Source organism: Hesperophylax consimilis, chromosome 15, assembly GCF_061612785.1.
Source record: "Hesperophylax consimilis isolate HC1 chromosome 15, BYU_Hcon_1.0, whole genome shotgun sequence".
In the NCBI taxonomy this organism is placed as follows: domain Eukaryota; kingdom Metazoa; phylum Arthropoda; class Insecta; order Trichoptera; family Limnephilidae; genus Hesperophylax; species Hesperophylax consimilis.
This window is the reverse complement of record NC_142850.1, coordinates 5,946,419-5,959,877: the sequence shown is the minus strand read 5'-3', so window position 1 is coordinate 5,959,877 and position 13,459 is coordinate 5,946,419. Positions and strand designations below refer to the sequence as shown.

General features: G+C 33.3%; 1 protein-coding gene across 1 annotated transcript in view; it reads right to left on the bottom strand.

Annotated features, from left to right (window-relative positions):
* Positions 1-2,249: 2,249 nt before the first annotated feature.
* HGTX (HGTX homeodomain transcription factor) overlaps positions 2,250-13,459 on the bottom strand; it is a 115,854-nt gene continuing 104,644 nt past the window's right edge. Inside the window, exon 3 of the mRNA XM_089639961.1 lies at positions 2,250-2,464. Within this exon, the coding sequence (XP_089496087.1) occupies positions 2,258-2,464 (207 nt within the window). The 3' untranslated portion in view covers positions 2,250-2,257. The remainder of the gene's footprint in view (positions 2,465-13,459) is intronic.

Sequence of the window (13,459 nt, the reverse complement as noted above, 5' to 3'; positions counted from 1 at the left end):
AATTAGAAAAAAATGCATTTTTATTTTTCATCCGTAATGTTACAAATTATTTACCTATGTGTAATAAGTATAAAATTTAAATGACATGGGAAATGATTGATTGAAAAACGGTTTTTTCCATGAACAAAAGATTTATAATTATTTTTTATTTTACAAATAGTCTTAGCATATTTTTTTACACTAAGTAGAAGCATAAATATTATTTTATAATAGTGGAAAGTACAGTACCTAAGTACCTAATGTATAGGGGTGCAAGAAGCTTTTGAATATTTATTTGAAAAAACATTATTTTATTTTTGATATTAACTGCTCTATATATTCATTTTATTTGTCAAAAAAGAATGGTCGTGTTTAAGTTATTATTTAAGTTTTTATAGTCTTGCCATGAATATTTGTAATGAAAGAAATTACAAATTAGTTTTCAATTTTTCCACTCTAGCGTCAAATGAAACCTGAAATATTCTTATAAATGTTTAGTAAACTTGACTTTCTTTTAGTTATTGTTTTGTTCAAAATATAACAATATTTTCATAGAAGATTAAAAAAAGTGATTTAAACAGCATTTAAAAAAAATAATTAAGACTTATCCACTATAAAATAATCAATGTCTTATTAAAATACTAACTTGAAGAGTTTAACTACGAATTGCACTGTGAAATTTTATTTACAAACTTATATAGGTACGTAATGTTCTTTAATAATATAGGTACTCACTATAAAAACCATTTCAGTTGACAGATAAACGAACACATACATTTTTTCTTAATTTCAATATCAAAAACTGTGCATGGTGTATTATATAATATTTAGTCAATAATTTTATATTGTTTTAAAATGAGAAAAGTCATGATAAACTTTTTACTTTATTTGAGGAGAGTAAACTATTTCATACAAAGCTCTCAGTAAAAAGTGTAATTTTTGTTTTTATCTGAAGCATGTAAGTTTAAAACCACGTATTTTTTGCTAATCTTATGTTCAATAATTGGGTTATTTATAATAATCATGAAACATACATTAACGAGTAACTCTAGCATTTTTAATAATTTATGTAACCGGAATTTATTTACATTTGTAACGATAAATATTTATAATATTAATTGCTACTTTTTACAAGCTCATCTCGATTAAAAATTTGCAATAATTAAATTTAATATACCTCCTCCACATTTTACACTTCAAGTCTTTGTTATTTGACAAGTATCAAATTGTTACACATATATTCTAATAAATAATGTAATACTTATAATAGTTTTCTGACCATCAAAAAGCCATCATCACTACAAAACAGCTTAATGCTGTGTACGGTGTACACATCACGATTGTTGAGTTATGGTTTCAAAAACTTAACTTTAAGTTTTTCATTTGGCACACTTAAACTTTTAAAAATATCCACTCAACTGAACCCTTCCCACGAGAACGAATCGAAGAATAGTTTTCATTTACCGGAAAAGTCGAAACTTAAGTTTTCACCAAACTCGTGACTAGATTTATTTGAAAAGTCCTCATTCGATCTACCGGTTAAATTTTGACCCCCGTTGTCCTCGAAGTCATTACTCATCACACCACCAAAATCCTCGTTCTTTCGAGAATAATCCTCTAACGTTTTTCTGGAATAATCGTGGCACAATTGTCCAGCAAAATTGTAGCTGGAACTTCCAGCCATATCCTTATTCGCCTTTCTTTGGAATTCTTGATTCAATTTTTCGGCATAGTCTTCCGATCCAGAATATTCTTCAATCTGTTTAGAAGCTAAAGTGTAGTTTAAACTGCATCCTGCATCTTTATTGGATCGATCACTTTGTTCACGAATGGTGGTTTTGTTTGCATCGTTCATCAAAAAATCTTGTCTAGAAGAAGGAACCTCATATTCCTGCCTCGCGTTAGTTTGTCTGGATGATCCTGCTTCGAATTCTTGTCTAGTGTTAACTTGCCTCGATGTTGCCGCATCAAAATCTGGTCTTGCGCTGGTCTGTCTAGAAGTTCCTGCATCATATTCTTGCCTTGAAACGACACCTCTTTGTGTTCCAGCTTCAAATTCTGTTCTGGAAGTAGTCTGTCTGGTTACTGCATCAAAATCTTGTCTGGAATTAGTTTGTCTGGAAGTTCCGGATTCAAACTCTTGTCTCGTACTGGCTTGCCTCGAAGTTCCTGGATCATACTCTTGGTTTTGCATCCAGGGGACATATCCCTGGACTTCTCCACACCGTGCGACATACTCCCTGGCCCTCTCGACTTCTTGAGGCGAGGGTCCTTGGCGTTACGGACGCGGCTGCTGGTGGTGGTGTTGGAGCTCTCGGCGCAGTCTCTTGGCGGCTGTCTCTTCGGAGTCGGGTTCGCTTCCCTCATCGTCTTCAAGAGTTGGTTCCTCGCATTCCTCACCCAGCTCTTCCTGTTTACGCTTAGCGGTGGCCATCTCGGCAGCATGCTTCTTCCTCCACTTTGTGCGACGGTTCTGGAACCAAACCTGAAAGTAAAGAATATTCATTGTTAGATACAAAATTCATCGTTAAAACAATACAAACTTGAGAAATTAGTACCTACAGACACAGAAGCAAAGAAGTAGGTTCCTTATCTTGTAAAAAAATATCTTCCGCATAGTACTGGAATGATTGTAAGAATATCACCGTTGTTACGGTAATACGTAATAAATTAGAACAAGTAGTGTAATACGCAAGTTTCAACCATAATGCATATTTTATTGATACTCAAGCATGTTATAACTACTCCATTTTCAAAGTAATGATATGCTTCATTCAAGTTTATAACTAATATTGCATCAAAACCTAAGTGTCGATATAACCCCCCATAACTTGTAACGATACAAGGGTGGGTGGAGGATTCTAGGCTACAAGCTAGCAGAGGTAGCAGGGGTAGCAGGAGTAGCGGGAGGGAAGCAAGGTAGCATGGTGTTCCTCCCCATCCCCAGAGGAATTGTTAGAAATTAATTTCACGAGGATTTAGTCGCCGTGCCGTCGCTCGGAACAAGTATTATTGGCGAAGCCCTAAGAGAGAGGATTCGCTGAAATTAATTGCGTATTAAATCTGAAATGAGACTAGATAATTAATTTCGCGATACAAATTGTCCGCTGAACTCGAGTCGGACTTAACCCGGTCTTGCCGTGATCCGCGGATTTAAAATAATGGAAACCCTCTGCAGCCGGATTAAAACATTACTAAGTGGCTTTCACATTTCATTTAATTAAATAAATACAAAGGTTTATACTGTTTCTACTAGAACACAAGCAGCTAGTAGCTACCTACCCATCTTGGCAGCATTCATATTTTAATATAAGTTCTCACATAATCAAAATCCAAGGCAAGAATATTTCCAATAAAAACTTGATTTATTTGGGAGGCCAACAGTTAACTTAAAAATATAGTGTCTGTACAACCAGCTTTACTAACATTTTTACGAGATTTTGTTTAAAAATTTTGCGTCTGGTTTGAAGGTATTTTTCAAAGGCGTTAAAGCTCAAATTACAACAATGACTAGAAAATCGACCAGAAAACATTGGCTTCGAATTTCTAGACACAAAAGCTGTACAATAATCATGACCCCATTACTCACTATTCAAGAGTTCTATCAAAAGAGTATGAATCCTAGTTCCATGGTTCTATTTGTTTAAGACTTTAATTTTTCAGACAGTTTTCTGCTTCATAGTTAAAATGAAATTTTGTATAGTTGTCATTTTACTATTCATAAACACGTGCTTACCCCAATCAAAGAGCAACAAAATGCACACTAAGTAAGTTTTCCTGTTAAAAACGGAACTGGATTCCTATCACGAATGAATTGACAAATTTAATTTCATAACAGAATAACAGTACAGTACGAATATGTTATGAGGAAGTAGGAACACGAGTTATTAAAAAAATAATAATAACGCCTTTCGTCCGTATATATATTCAGAGTAGGCCACCTGCGTTGAACATGTGTTAATATATTTTCTGAATACCTAATTTATAAGGAAATTATCGTGCACATTTTTAATAGAATAGTGATAAAAAAATCTGTACTCATTTTTCTGCGTTTAGATTCATTACTTGGGATGTTGATATAACCAGTATTAGTTAGAAACCAGTATTAGGTAAATCCTTAAATCTGATATTATTAATACTCTAGCGTCTGGACGGTGTAGGCCCTCTCATTGGTCAAATTTAAATTGTCTGTTTCAGTTAAATTCCGCTAACTTGAAAATTAAGGCACGATTTGAAAATGACACGATGCTCATATAATTTTTGGATAATATCGAAGAAAATATGTTTTAGAAAGTTGACAATCCATTGGATTCATTACATTACAGTAAAAATTATCCACAATTACGTATTAAAATTTGACGTTTATCATTATTCACGCGAAAGACAGATTGTTCAGTGTTGCCAGCGTATATGGAAAAAATGTAAAAAACTTTTATAGCCAGTTAGTGTCAAGCAATGTACAATGTCAGTGTGATTATTTAATGTGAGATATATTATAATTATAAATAATTATAAATAATAAATATAATTTATAATTATAAATCCACCATCATAAATTAAATAAAAAATAACCAGTTCCACTCGATACTTAAATACGTAATTAATTATTTTTTTGATATTACAACACCGACCCCATTCGCTGTCATCAGCTGTCATGTTTAATATGTGATAATTACAGAATTATTATTGACGTGATAACCGTAGATATTTCTTTTAAAAACTATCGCTGTGAATCGCTAAAAAGAAATGTTTGTTTTCAGATTATTATTTCAATTTAATTACTATGGCTAAAAGGTATGTGGGCAATATTTTACCAGAATTGGTCAAATTTCGGAATGTTCGAATGAGAGGGAAATTTACCAAGCGATTGAAGTGCCATATACTACAAATTTTAGCTTATCCTCCAGCACGAATGATTGACAGGAGATTGTAGTCAATCTAAAAACTTTAGGAATTTTGTTTGTCAATACAAATGCTACTTGATGTATACAGTGTTAATAGATTTGCCTCATTTGGAGCGCAAATAGCTAATATCCCAGGTAATGGTCCATATTGTTTTAAAAAAATTGGTTAGGTTTATCATCTGACTTCCAGAAGTATACAAGTTGCAGGTAAAATACCTTCCTATGCTCAGCTTTATCTATATGATCCTGATGAGGCTGTTAGAGTGCGTATGAGTCATCCATGTTATGCCGATTGCTATAAAAATATAATGCAAATAATTGATGATTGAACTAAAAGAAGCTGTCGAGGAAGAAGAAATACGCATTGCGGCTGAGGGTGGGCAGGTGAGAGATATACGTCTATTATTTACACGTTCATCAGAGGTACAATGCTCCAACCAGTTCTCACGATATCGCTATGGTTTACGTAGCAGACAGACGGGAATTTGTCATCGGGTATAGATATCGCTGTTTAACCTAAAAATGTTGAAGGACCTCAAAGGATGGCAACTTTATCAAAGCATTTAGATCCCATGGTTTTCCCACTACTATTTCCATCAGGTAAATGTGGTTGGACTCCAGGCTTTCAGCATCATGCTGATTTCTGTACTGCTCAATGTCATACTGTAACTGCTATGTAGTTTTATGCAAGTAAATTAGCAGTGCGAAGAAACATATTTAATCCAATCCATTATGCGGGTAAACTTTTTCAACAGTATTTAATTCATGCTTACATTATTTACCAATCTGGTCGCCTAGATTACATTAGGAAAAACCAACGACACCTCAGAGTGGAATGCTATCAAGGTTTGCAAAACCATGTAAGAAATTTAGCCACTGATAGAGGAGTATGTGCAGGTAATACAGTCATTCTTCCATCTTCATTTACTGGTGGACCACGCCATGTGAATAAACTTTATCAAGTTTCAATGGCAATGGTACGTAAATTTGGTCGTCCTGTCGTCGTCATAACTTTTACATGCAATCCCAAATGGACAGAAATACCAACCGAATTGGAACATTATCAATCGGCCGCGGACAGGCCTGATATAGTAGCCAAGGTTTTCCATCTAAAAGTCAAGGAATTTATTCATGATATGACTGAGAAACATGTTTTTGGAAAGGTAATTTGTTGGGTGTATACTTCTGTAATTGATCAGCAAAAAAGAGGACTCCCTCATCTACATGGTGTGTTTACACTTTGCAGCCAAGATAAGTTTATTACAGCTTCTGATATTGATAATGCCGTATCTGCAGAACTACCCCATCCGAAGAACGGCTTTGTACCATATTATTTAAAAAAATAACATTCATGGACCATGTGGCGTACTTAATCCAAGGTCAGTCTGCATGGTATACGGTAAGTGCTCTAAAAAATTCCCCAAATCATTTAAAGATGCTACTGATAATAATTCCGCAGGTTACCCAGAGTACAGGATACGTGATAATTTTTCTGAAAATCACGTTGTTCGGGATATACGTATCGACAATCGATTTGTTGTTCCATATAATGCATTCCTTAGCAAAAAATATGATGCTCATATTAATGTTGAAATTTGTTCCTCTTTGGATAGTATTTATTTATTTATACTGGGTTTTTAGAGATTTTCTCACTTATCTATACATGATCAATCTCACTCAATTTTACTTCTGGCTTTACATTTACCCGACAGCCAATCTGTTTATTTTGTAGAGGGGCGGGAGGAACAGGCTCTTAGGGAAGCATCTACAAGGAACACCTCTTTAACAGCGTGGTTCCAATTAAATCTTAAAGATATTGAGGGACGCTCTATTCTGTATCAAGATGTACCAAATAACTATGTCTTTTCAGCTGGTAAAAAGTGGACGAGGCGACAGCGGGGAGGCGACAACATCATTGATGACATACGAGAATGGACGCAGTGCATGACGGAGGCTTCATTGTATTTGATGCCTAAAATTCTTAGACATCTATTTGTTTTAATTTTAATACAATGTATCCCTTCGATCTTCGGCTGAAGATTTTTTTCATCGTGGTGTTGCTGAAGAAACAGCTATTAATTAATCTTTGTCTTTTAAACATACAGGATATTCTTATGAAGGAGAATTCATCTTGCAGAATGCAGGGCTTACCTGAACCTGATGAAAGTTGCAGTTTTGGACAAGTATCTGATTTTAATGTAATTTCTGAAAACACTTTAGGTGAATTGATGGCTGCCAAACTCAATGACGTACAACTTCAAGCATATAATTCTATTTTGAATAAGTTTTTTCACATGAAAATGATGACAATGAATGTTTCTTCATTGATGGCCCAGGCGAAACATGGAAAACATACCTTTACTAAACTTTAATTCACACTCTAAGACGAAAAGGTAAAAGAGTTTTATCATACTGCTTTTAATTTACCCATCAATTTACAGGACAATACAACATGTAAGGTCACATCAAAGAATCGGAAAATTATAACGGAAGCAGATATTATAATATGGGATGAAGCACCAGGTGTAGCTTTAGAAGTTATTGAGCGTACTATACGTGATATCATGGGAAGTGATTCTGTCTTTGGTAACAAAGTTATTGTTTTGGGCGGAGACTTTCGTCAGATCCTTCCAGTGTGTCGACGTACTTCACGAGGACAATTAATTGCCGCTTGCATAAAAAGCAGCATACTTTGGTACCATTTGAAAACTTTTCAATTAAAAACAAATGTCAGAGCTTTAGAAAGTGAAAATATATTTTCTAAATGGCTTTTGGACTTGGAAGATGGCAAACTTCCTTCGGTAGAAGGAACATTAGAATCATCTGTGCTTATTCCCAATGTAAATATTTGTCAAGATATTATTCACTATATATACAGTGAGACACATACAACTCCTGATGCCTTAGTGATGAGTCAACGTACCATATTGTGCCCTAAAAATAGTCATGTTTATGCTATCAATGAGGATGTACTTCAACGGAAAGCGCCCCTGAGCTGATATCTCACAAAAGCGGTGCTATAAAAATTTCAGCTGTAACTTAATTCAAGCCAAAATCATTACGGGGAACAGAAAAGGTACAGTACATTTCATTCCTAGAATTTAAAACACTTTGTCGGATGTTACAATTAGTCAAATTAGCTTATGCAATGACCATCAATAAATCTCAAGGACAAACTTTTGAACGGGGTGGACTGTTACTTCCTGAACCAGTATTTTCTCATGGACAGTTTGAGCGCAGTCATCGTTATTTATACAAATTCTGACTGATTGGTATACGGATAATATTGTTTATAAAGAGATTTTTTCCTAATGAAAGTGTATAATATTATGTTGTAGATTGTAAAAAATAAAAGTATAATAAATTGTACTTGCTTAAAAAGTTTTGTTTTTTGACTCAATTTATCCCACCTGTAAGGTTTTCCAGCCTAAGAATTAAGAGAGTTTTGGTGTATTTACTTTGACAATCGTTAGGTAAGAGCGTAATATTATTTCACCCAAATATGTAGATTTTTAGGACTTATCCCAATAAAATAATTCTTCATATATTTTAAAAAAAATGTAATTACTTTGACAGTCTTTTGGTAAGAGTATATTATTTTACCAAAGTTATATGTAATATTGTAATATGTTGATATTTTTTTATTTTCAAATTACATATAAATATTTTGCAATTTAAGTTTCGATTTAAAAATTAAATCATTTCGGTGGTATGGAAGAGGAAACATTTTTCTCATTGACGAGATTTATTTTGGGGTGAGGGGTGTTTAATGGTTCAGAATGTCTTTCTATTATATATCTACCCATTGATCTAATATCTACCTATTAAATGTAACTGTTAGTATCACTCAAACTGGGCGAAGCCCAACGAAGTGCCGCCCGCAGGGCCTAGCAGCAAAAACCCGCGGAGCGGGTTTTTAACTGCTAGTTTACAATTAATGCCACATTTATCTATGAAACATCCGAATAATTATTAGTTCCAGCCCTTAACAGAGTCGAACAACTCAGAATTATAATATAATATCATTCTCCCTGTTGCAAATACCCGACAGTCCCCCATCCCGCCGTCTCCCTCCCACCCTCGCAGACAGGGAAGACGGGATGATGAAGTACGTGTAATATCTCTTGAAAACTGCCTGTCCTAACTTTGATGGAATGTCTTGTTATATTGGACCCGTGAATTAATTAGCAACTTGGCCGGAATGACTTGTCTCGGGGTGTAACTGAACGAATTTGTTTAATTATATCTTAAATTGTTCCCATCAAGCACTACCTACAAACAGATGTACACTTATCTATATTTTATAAGGTACGTAGATAATTGGATACCCCACTCGTAAAATAAATTAATGATAAAAATTGTATTCTTCGAAGAAAACACGTTCTAACGTAGGTAGCATATAAGGTGGTATAACATATTAAGAGGAAGCTACAAGCCAAAAATGTGTATATTCTTGGTATACCTTATATTTCAGGTAATAGGCATTATTAAAATCGCTTAACAAACGGAGTCTAGAAACGTTCGATTTTAAGCACAAAACTGTTTTTTTTAAATTTATTTTCTAAATAATTTTATAAGAAAGCAAAAAATTTAATCAAGTGAAACTGTCACAGATAATATTAGCTATAATACTGTATTTTTTAAGTGTTTACCTTTATGCTTTCATACATTTCAATATTAAACTTTTTTTTTTTGTAGTTTACATTTCTATTTTTTATTGAGTAATCTATTTTTTTATTTGTATTCTACCCAAGCAAAGCGATAGGAAATCTTCATTTTATCTAAAACATATTTTTTGGTATTCTTAATGTACACCAATTCGTTATAAAGATTAATCAAAATAGTGATTTGGCACTAAGCTTCGCCTTAAGGTTACTAAGCAATATAATAACGTGTTTTGTTATATCATATTTTTTTTCAATGTTTTTTATTATATTATTACTACTATACAATTGATAAAATAAATCTAATTTATTTGTTGTGCATTTATTACTACGCGTGACAGCTGTTTCGCTTTCTGAGGGTATTATCAAACTGTATTGAAGTCACTAACAGACGATATATTTATTTTATTTCCACCTAGGTTATAATAATAATAATAACATTTGGCTAATTTATGTAGCGTCGTTTTCGTAAAAAATCACCTCATGGGCGTTGTACAAATAAATTTATTAAATAGTTAATAGAGCTGAAATGGAAATTATTAATTGTTTATAATTAATTACTCAGTTTTACGTGTATTATTAACTCCAATGTAATGACTGCAATGCTGTAGGTATACTAGCCTATGATAGTTTTAACAGGTTTTTTAAATTTAATTAATTGTATTATAATAGTATTGAACAAATAAAGGAAAAGCTTAAAATAAAATGGAGTTCTGAGTATACCAGTCATATGATAGTTTTAGTTGGTTTTTTAAATTTAATTAATTGTATTATAATATTTTTGAATGAAGAAAGGAAAAGCCTAAAATAAAATGGAGTTTTATAAATTAAACTTGATTAAAATAAATATTCTTATGTTTCTCCATATTAATACTTGTTTACCAAATGATATGTTCCAGAACAAGTCTGTGATTCTATAGTCATTTGTTTTTTCATGTTTATTAATATATAATATGCAAGATTAATTCATCCATCTACTAGGAAAAAAAAATTAGTTTACTATCGCTGCAAAATAAAAAAAAGGTATAACTTGATATAAAAGTAATTAAAATAATCTTGGTAAGTATGTACTTTCCTATACAAATCATACATTTTACTAATCATTCTTGGTTTAAGGCGAAGCTTAGTCCCAAATCTCTATTTTGATTAATCTTTATAACGAATTGGTGTACACTATTAATACAAAAAAATATGCTTTAGACAAATTGAAAGTTTTCCTATCGCTTTGCTTGAGTAGAATACAAATAAAAAATATAGATTACTCAATAAAGAATAGAAATGTAAACTACTAAAACAAATAATTTTTCAATAGAAATGTATGAAAGCACAAAGGAAACAAATTTAAAAAATACAGTTTTATAGATAAGATTATCTGTGACAGTTTCACTTGATTAACTTTTTTGCTTTCTTATAAAATTTGCTATGTTAGCAGTTAGCAGTCCACAATGGAGTGCTGGTACCTACCCTGATGTATGGAAGTGAGGCATGGAACTGGCAAAGAAAGGATGAAAGTAGATTGAATGCTGTTGAAATGAGATCCCTGAGGCGTATGTGTGGTAAAACCATGTATGATCGTGTGAGGAATGTGGATATCCGCAAAGAGTGCAAGGCTGATGTACGCGTAATGAGTAAGATCAAGAAAGGGACGCTTAGATGGTTTGGGCATGTAGAGCGAATGAGCGAAGAAAAGAGTGTAAGGAGAATATACGATGCAAATGTGAATGGTAGCAGAAGTCGGGGACGCCCGAGGAAGACATGGCACGACCAAGTGAATCAGATACTTGAGTCGGGCCATGTCAAGAGTCAGAACAATAGAAGAGTATGTATGAGACGATGTATGAATGTGAATGAGGCAAGGAGTGTGTGCCAAGACCGAGTTGTTTGGCGGTCCGTCCTCTCTGCCTACCCCTGCGGGGAAACGGCGTGATGGTTAGTTAGTTAGTTAGTAAAATTTGCTTGAAATCGAACGTTTCTGGACTCAGTTAGGAAAAAATTCCGTTTATGGGAGTCACTTGAATAACCGAAATTGAACTTGATTTAGACTAATTTAGGGCTGGGGAATCCGAATCTGTAAGTCCCTTTCTCCTTAAGAGGAAGCTACAAGCCAGAAATGTGTATATTTTTTACCTATACCTTATATCGTAGGTAATAGGCATAAAAATCGCTTGACAAACTGAGGGGTAAAATTCGGTTTATGGGAGTCACTCGAACAACCGAAATTGAACTTGATTTAGAATAATTTAGGGCTGGGGAATCCGAATCTGTAACACTTTTGGCACTTCTGGCAACACTTTTCTTTTTTTAGTTGGCACAACTGAAATTTCAAAAGTAATTAAATAGTCATTAATTTGATTTTCTTAAGTCATAGTTGATAAATAAAACATGGTTTCTATGTATCGCGTACGAAATTTCAAAACTCTATAACTCAGTTAATAGTGCCGACCTCCACCCAATTCTTACAGATTCGAATTCCCCAGCCCTAAATTAGTCTAAATCAAGTTCAATTTCGGTTGTTCGAGTGACTCCCATAAACCGAATTTTACCCCTCAGTTTGTCAAGCGATTTTTATGCCTATTACCTGTTAAGTTGTTATCACACAAAACCTTAAAGAACACTACAAATTTAAAAAAAAATGAAAATTGAAAATACTTACGCATATGCACAAATTATGATTACTCGTTATTTATATTTATTAAAAAGTGCTGAACTAATTTGGCTTTGAATGTGTCAGTTAAGTCGAAAATATCAGCGACGTATCTATAAGCTCATTTCCAAAATACAAAGTCTATGTGTTATTTATTTATTTATATATTTATATATGTGATACATGATGCAGTGTACATAGGAGAATATCTGTATTATACAGGAGATACTGACAGTAAATAGATGGAATCCATTGTAAAGTACGTACAAAATACACAATTGTAAAATTGTGATTACAAGTATAATGAGAAAATAATTCAAAAAAAGAAAAATACATATGAAGCAATATTAGTAAAACGTAAGAGTAACATAAAATAAAATAGAAATTACAACAACACTACATATAAGACTCCATAACAGATTTGAACACGAAGCTATTATTTTAAAATAATATCTTCCATCAAGTATCCTTTGGAGATGCAAAGTTCTAAAGTGACAGTAAATTTAGAGCGTCAGAGTAGTCAAATCTTAAATTAATAGTTTTATACAATAAAAGGATATTTATTTTTCAAAATACTCGAATATAAACTGAACCTAACTGATGCTTTGTTACGATTGCTCTAAACTACCTACATAAATACCACAATGTAAATTTGTTACATTCCGATATAAATGTTTTAAATTATTTTAAATAATACCTACTAACCATTATGTAATTCATAATTACTCCAGTAATGAATAACAGTTGTACTGATAAATAAATTACTTGTAAATATGCGAATCGGACCGATTATTATCCCTAATTACACTTTTATAGTGTTGTATTAACAACTAATTTCTAGGTACGGTCCCAGCCGCCGGCTCCGGCTTTACCCGTAACTTTATACAAGGGGGGTGGAAAGGAGAAGGGGATGATTAATGAACATTATATGAACGGCTAAGTACCGTGTAATTTGCAAATACAATGCATAATTACCCTTGATTACTCTCTCTCTCATCGCCGTATAAGACTACAAACACGTGAGCGGGATGGGAACACAAAATCAACCCACCCTTAAAAATACCCCTACAACTTCAAGACGGATCCAAAGTAAGCTAGTCTTCCTACTTTCTCGCGAGTCTTTATAGATTCCCAGAACACTTTTTATCTCGTTTTTACGTGTTATATTATTCAGAATCCAAAGCAATGAGCTGAGTTCGCCGGTAGCTTTTGTGTACCGAGCTTACAAAGTTTCGGATTAGAGTGAATTATGAACGAGACGTGTGAAT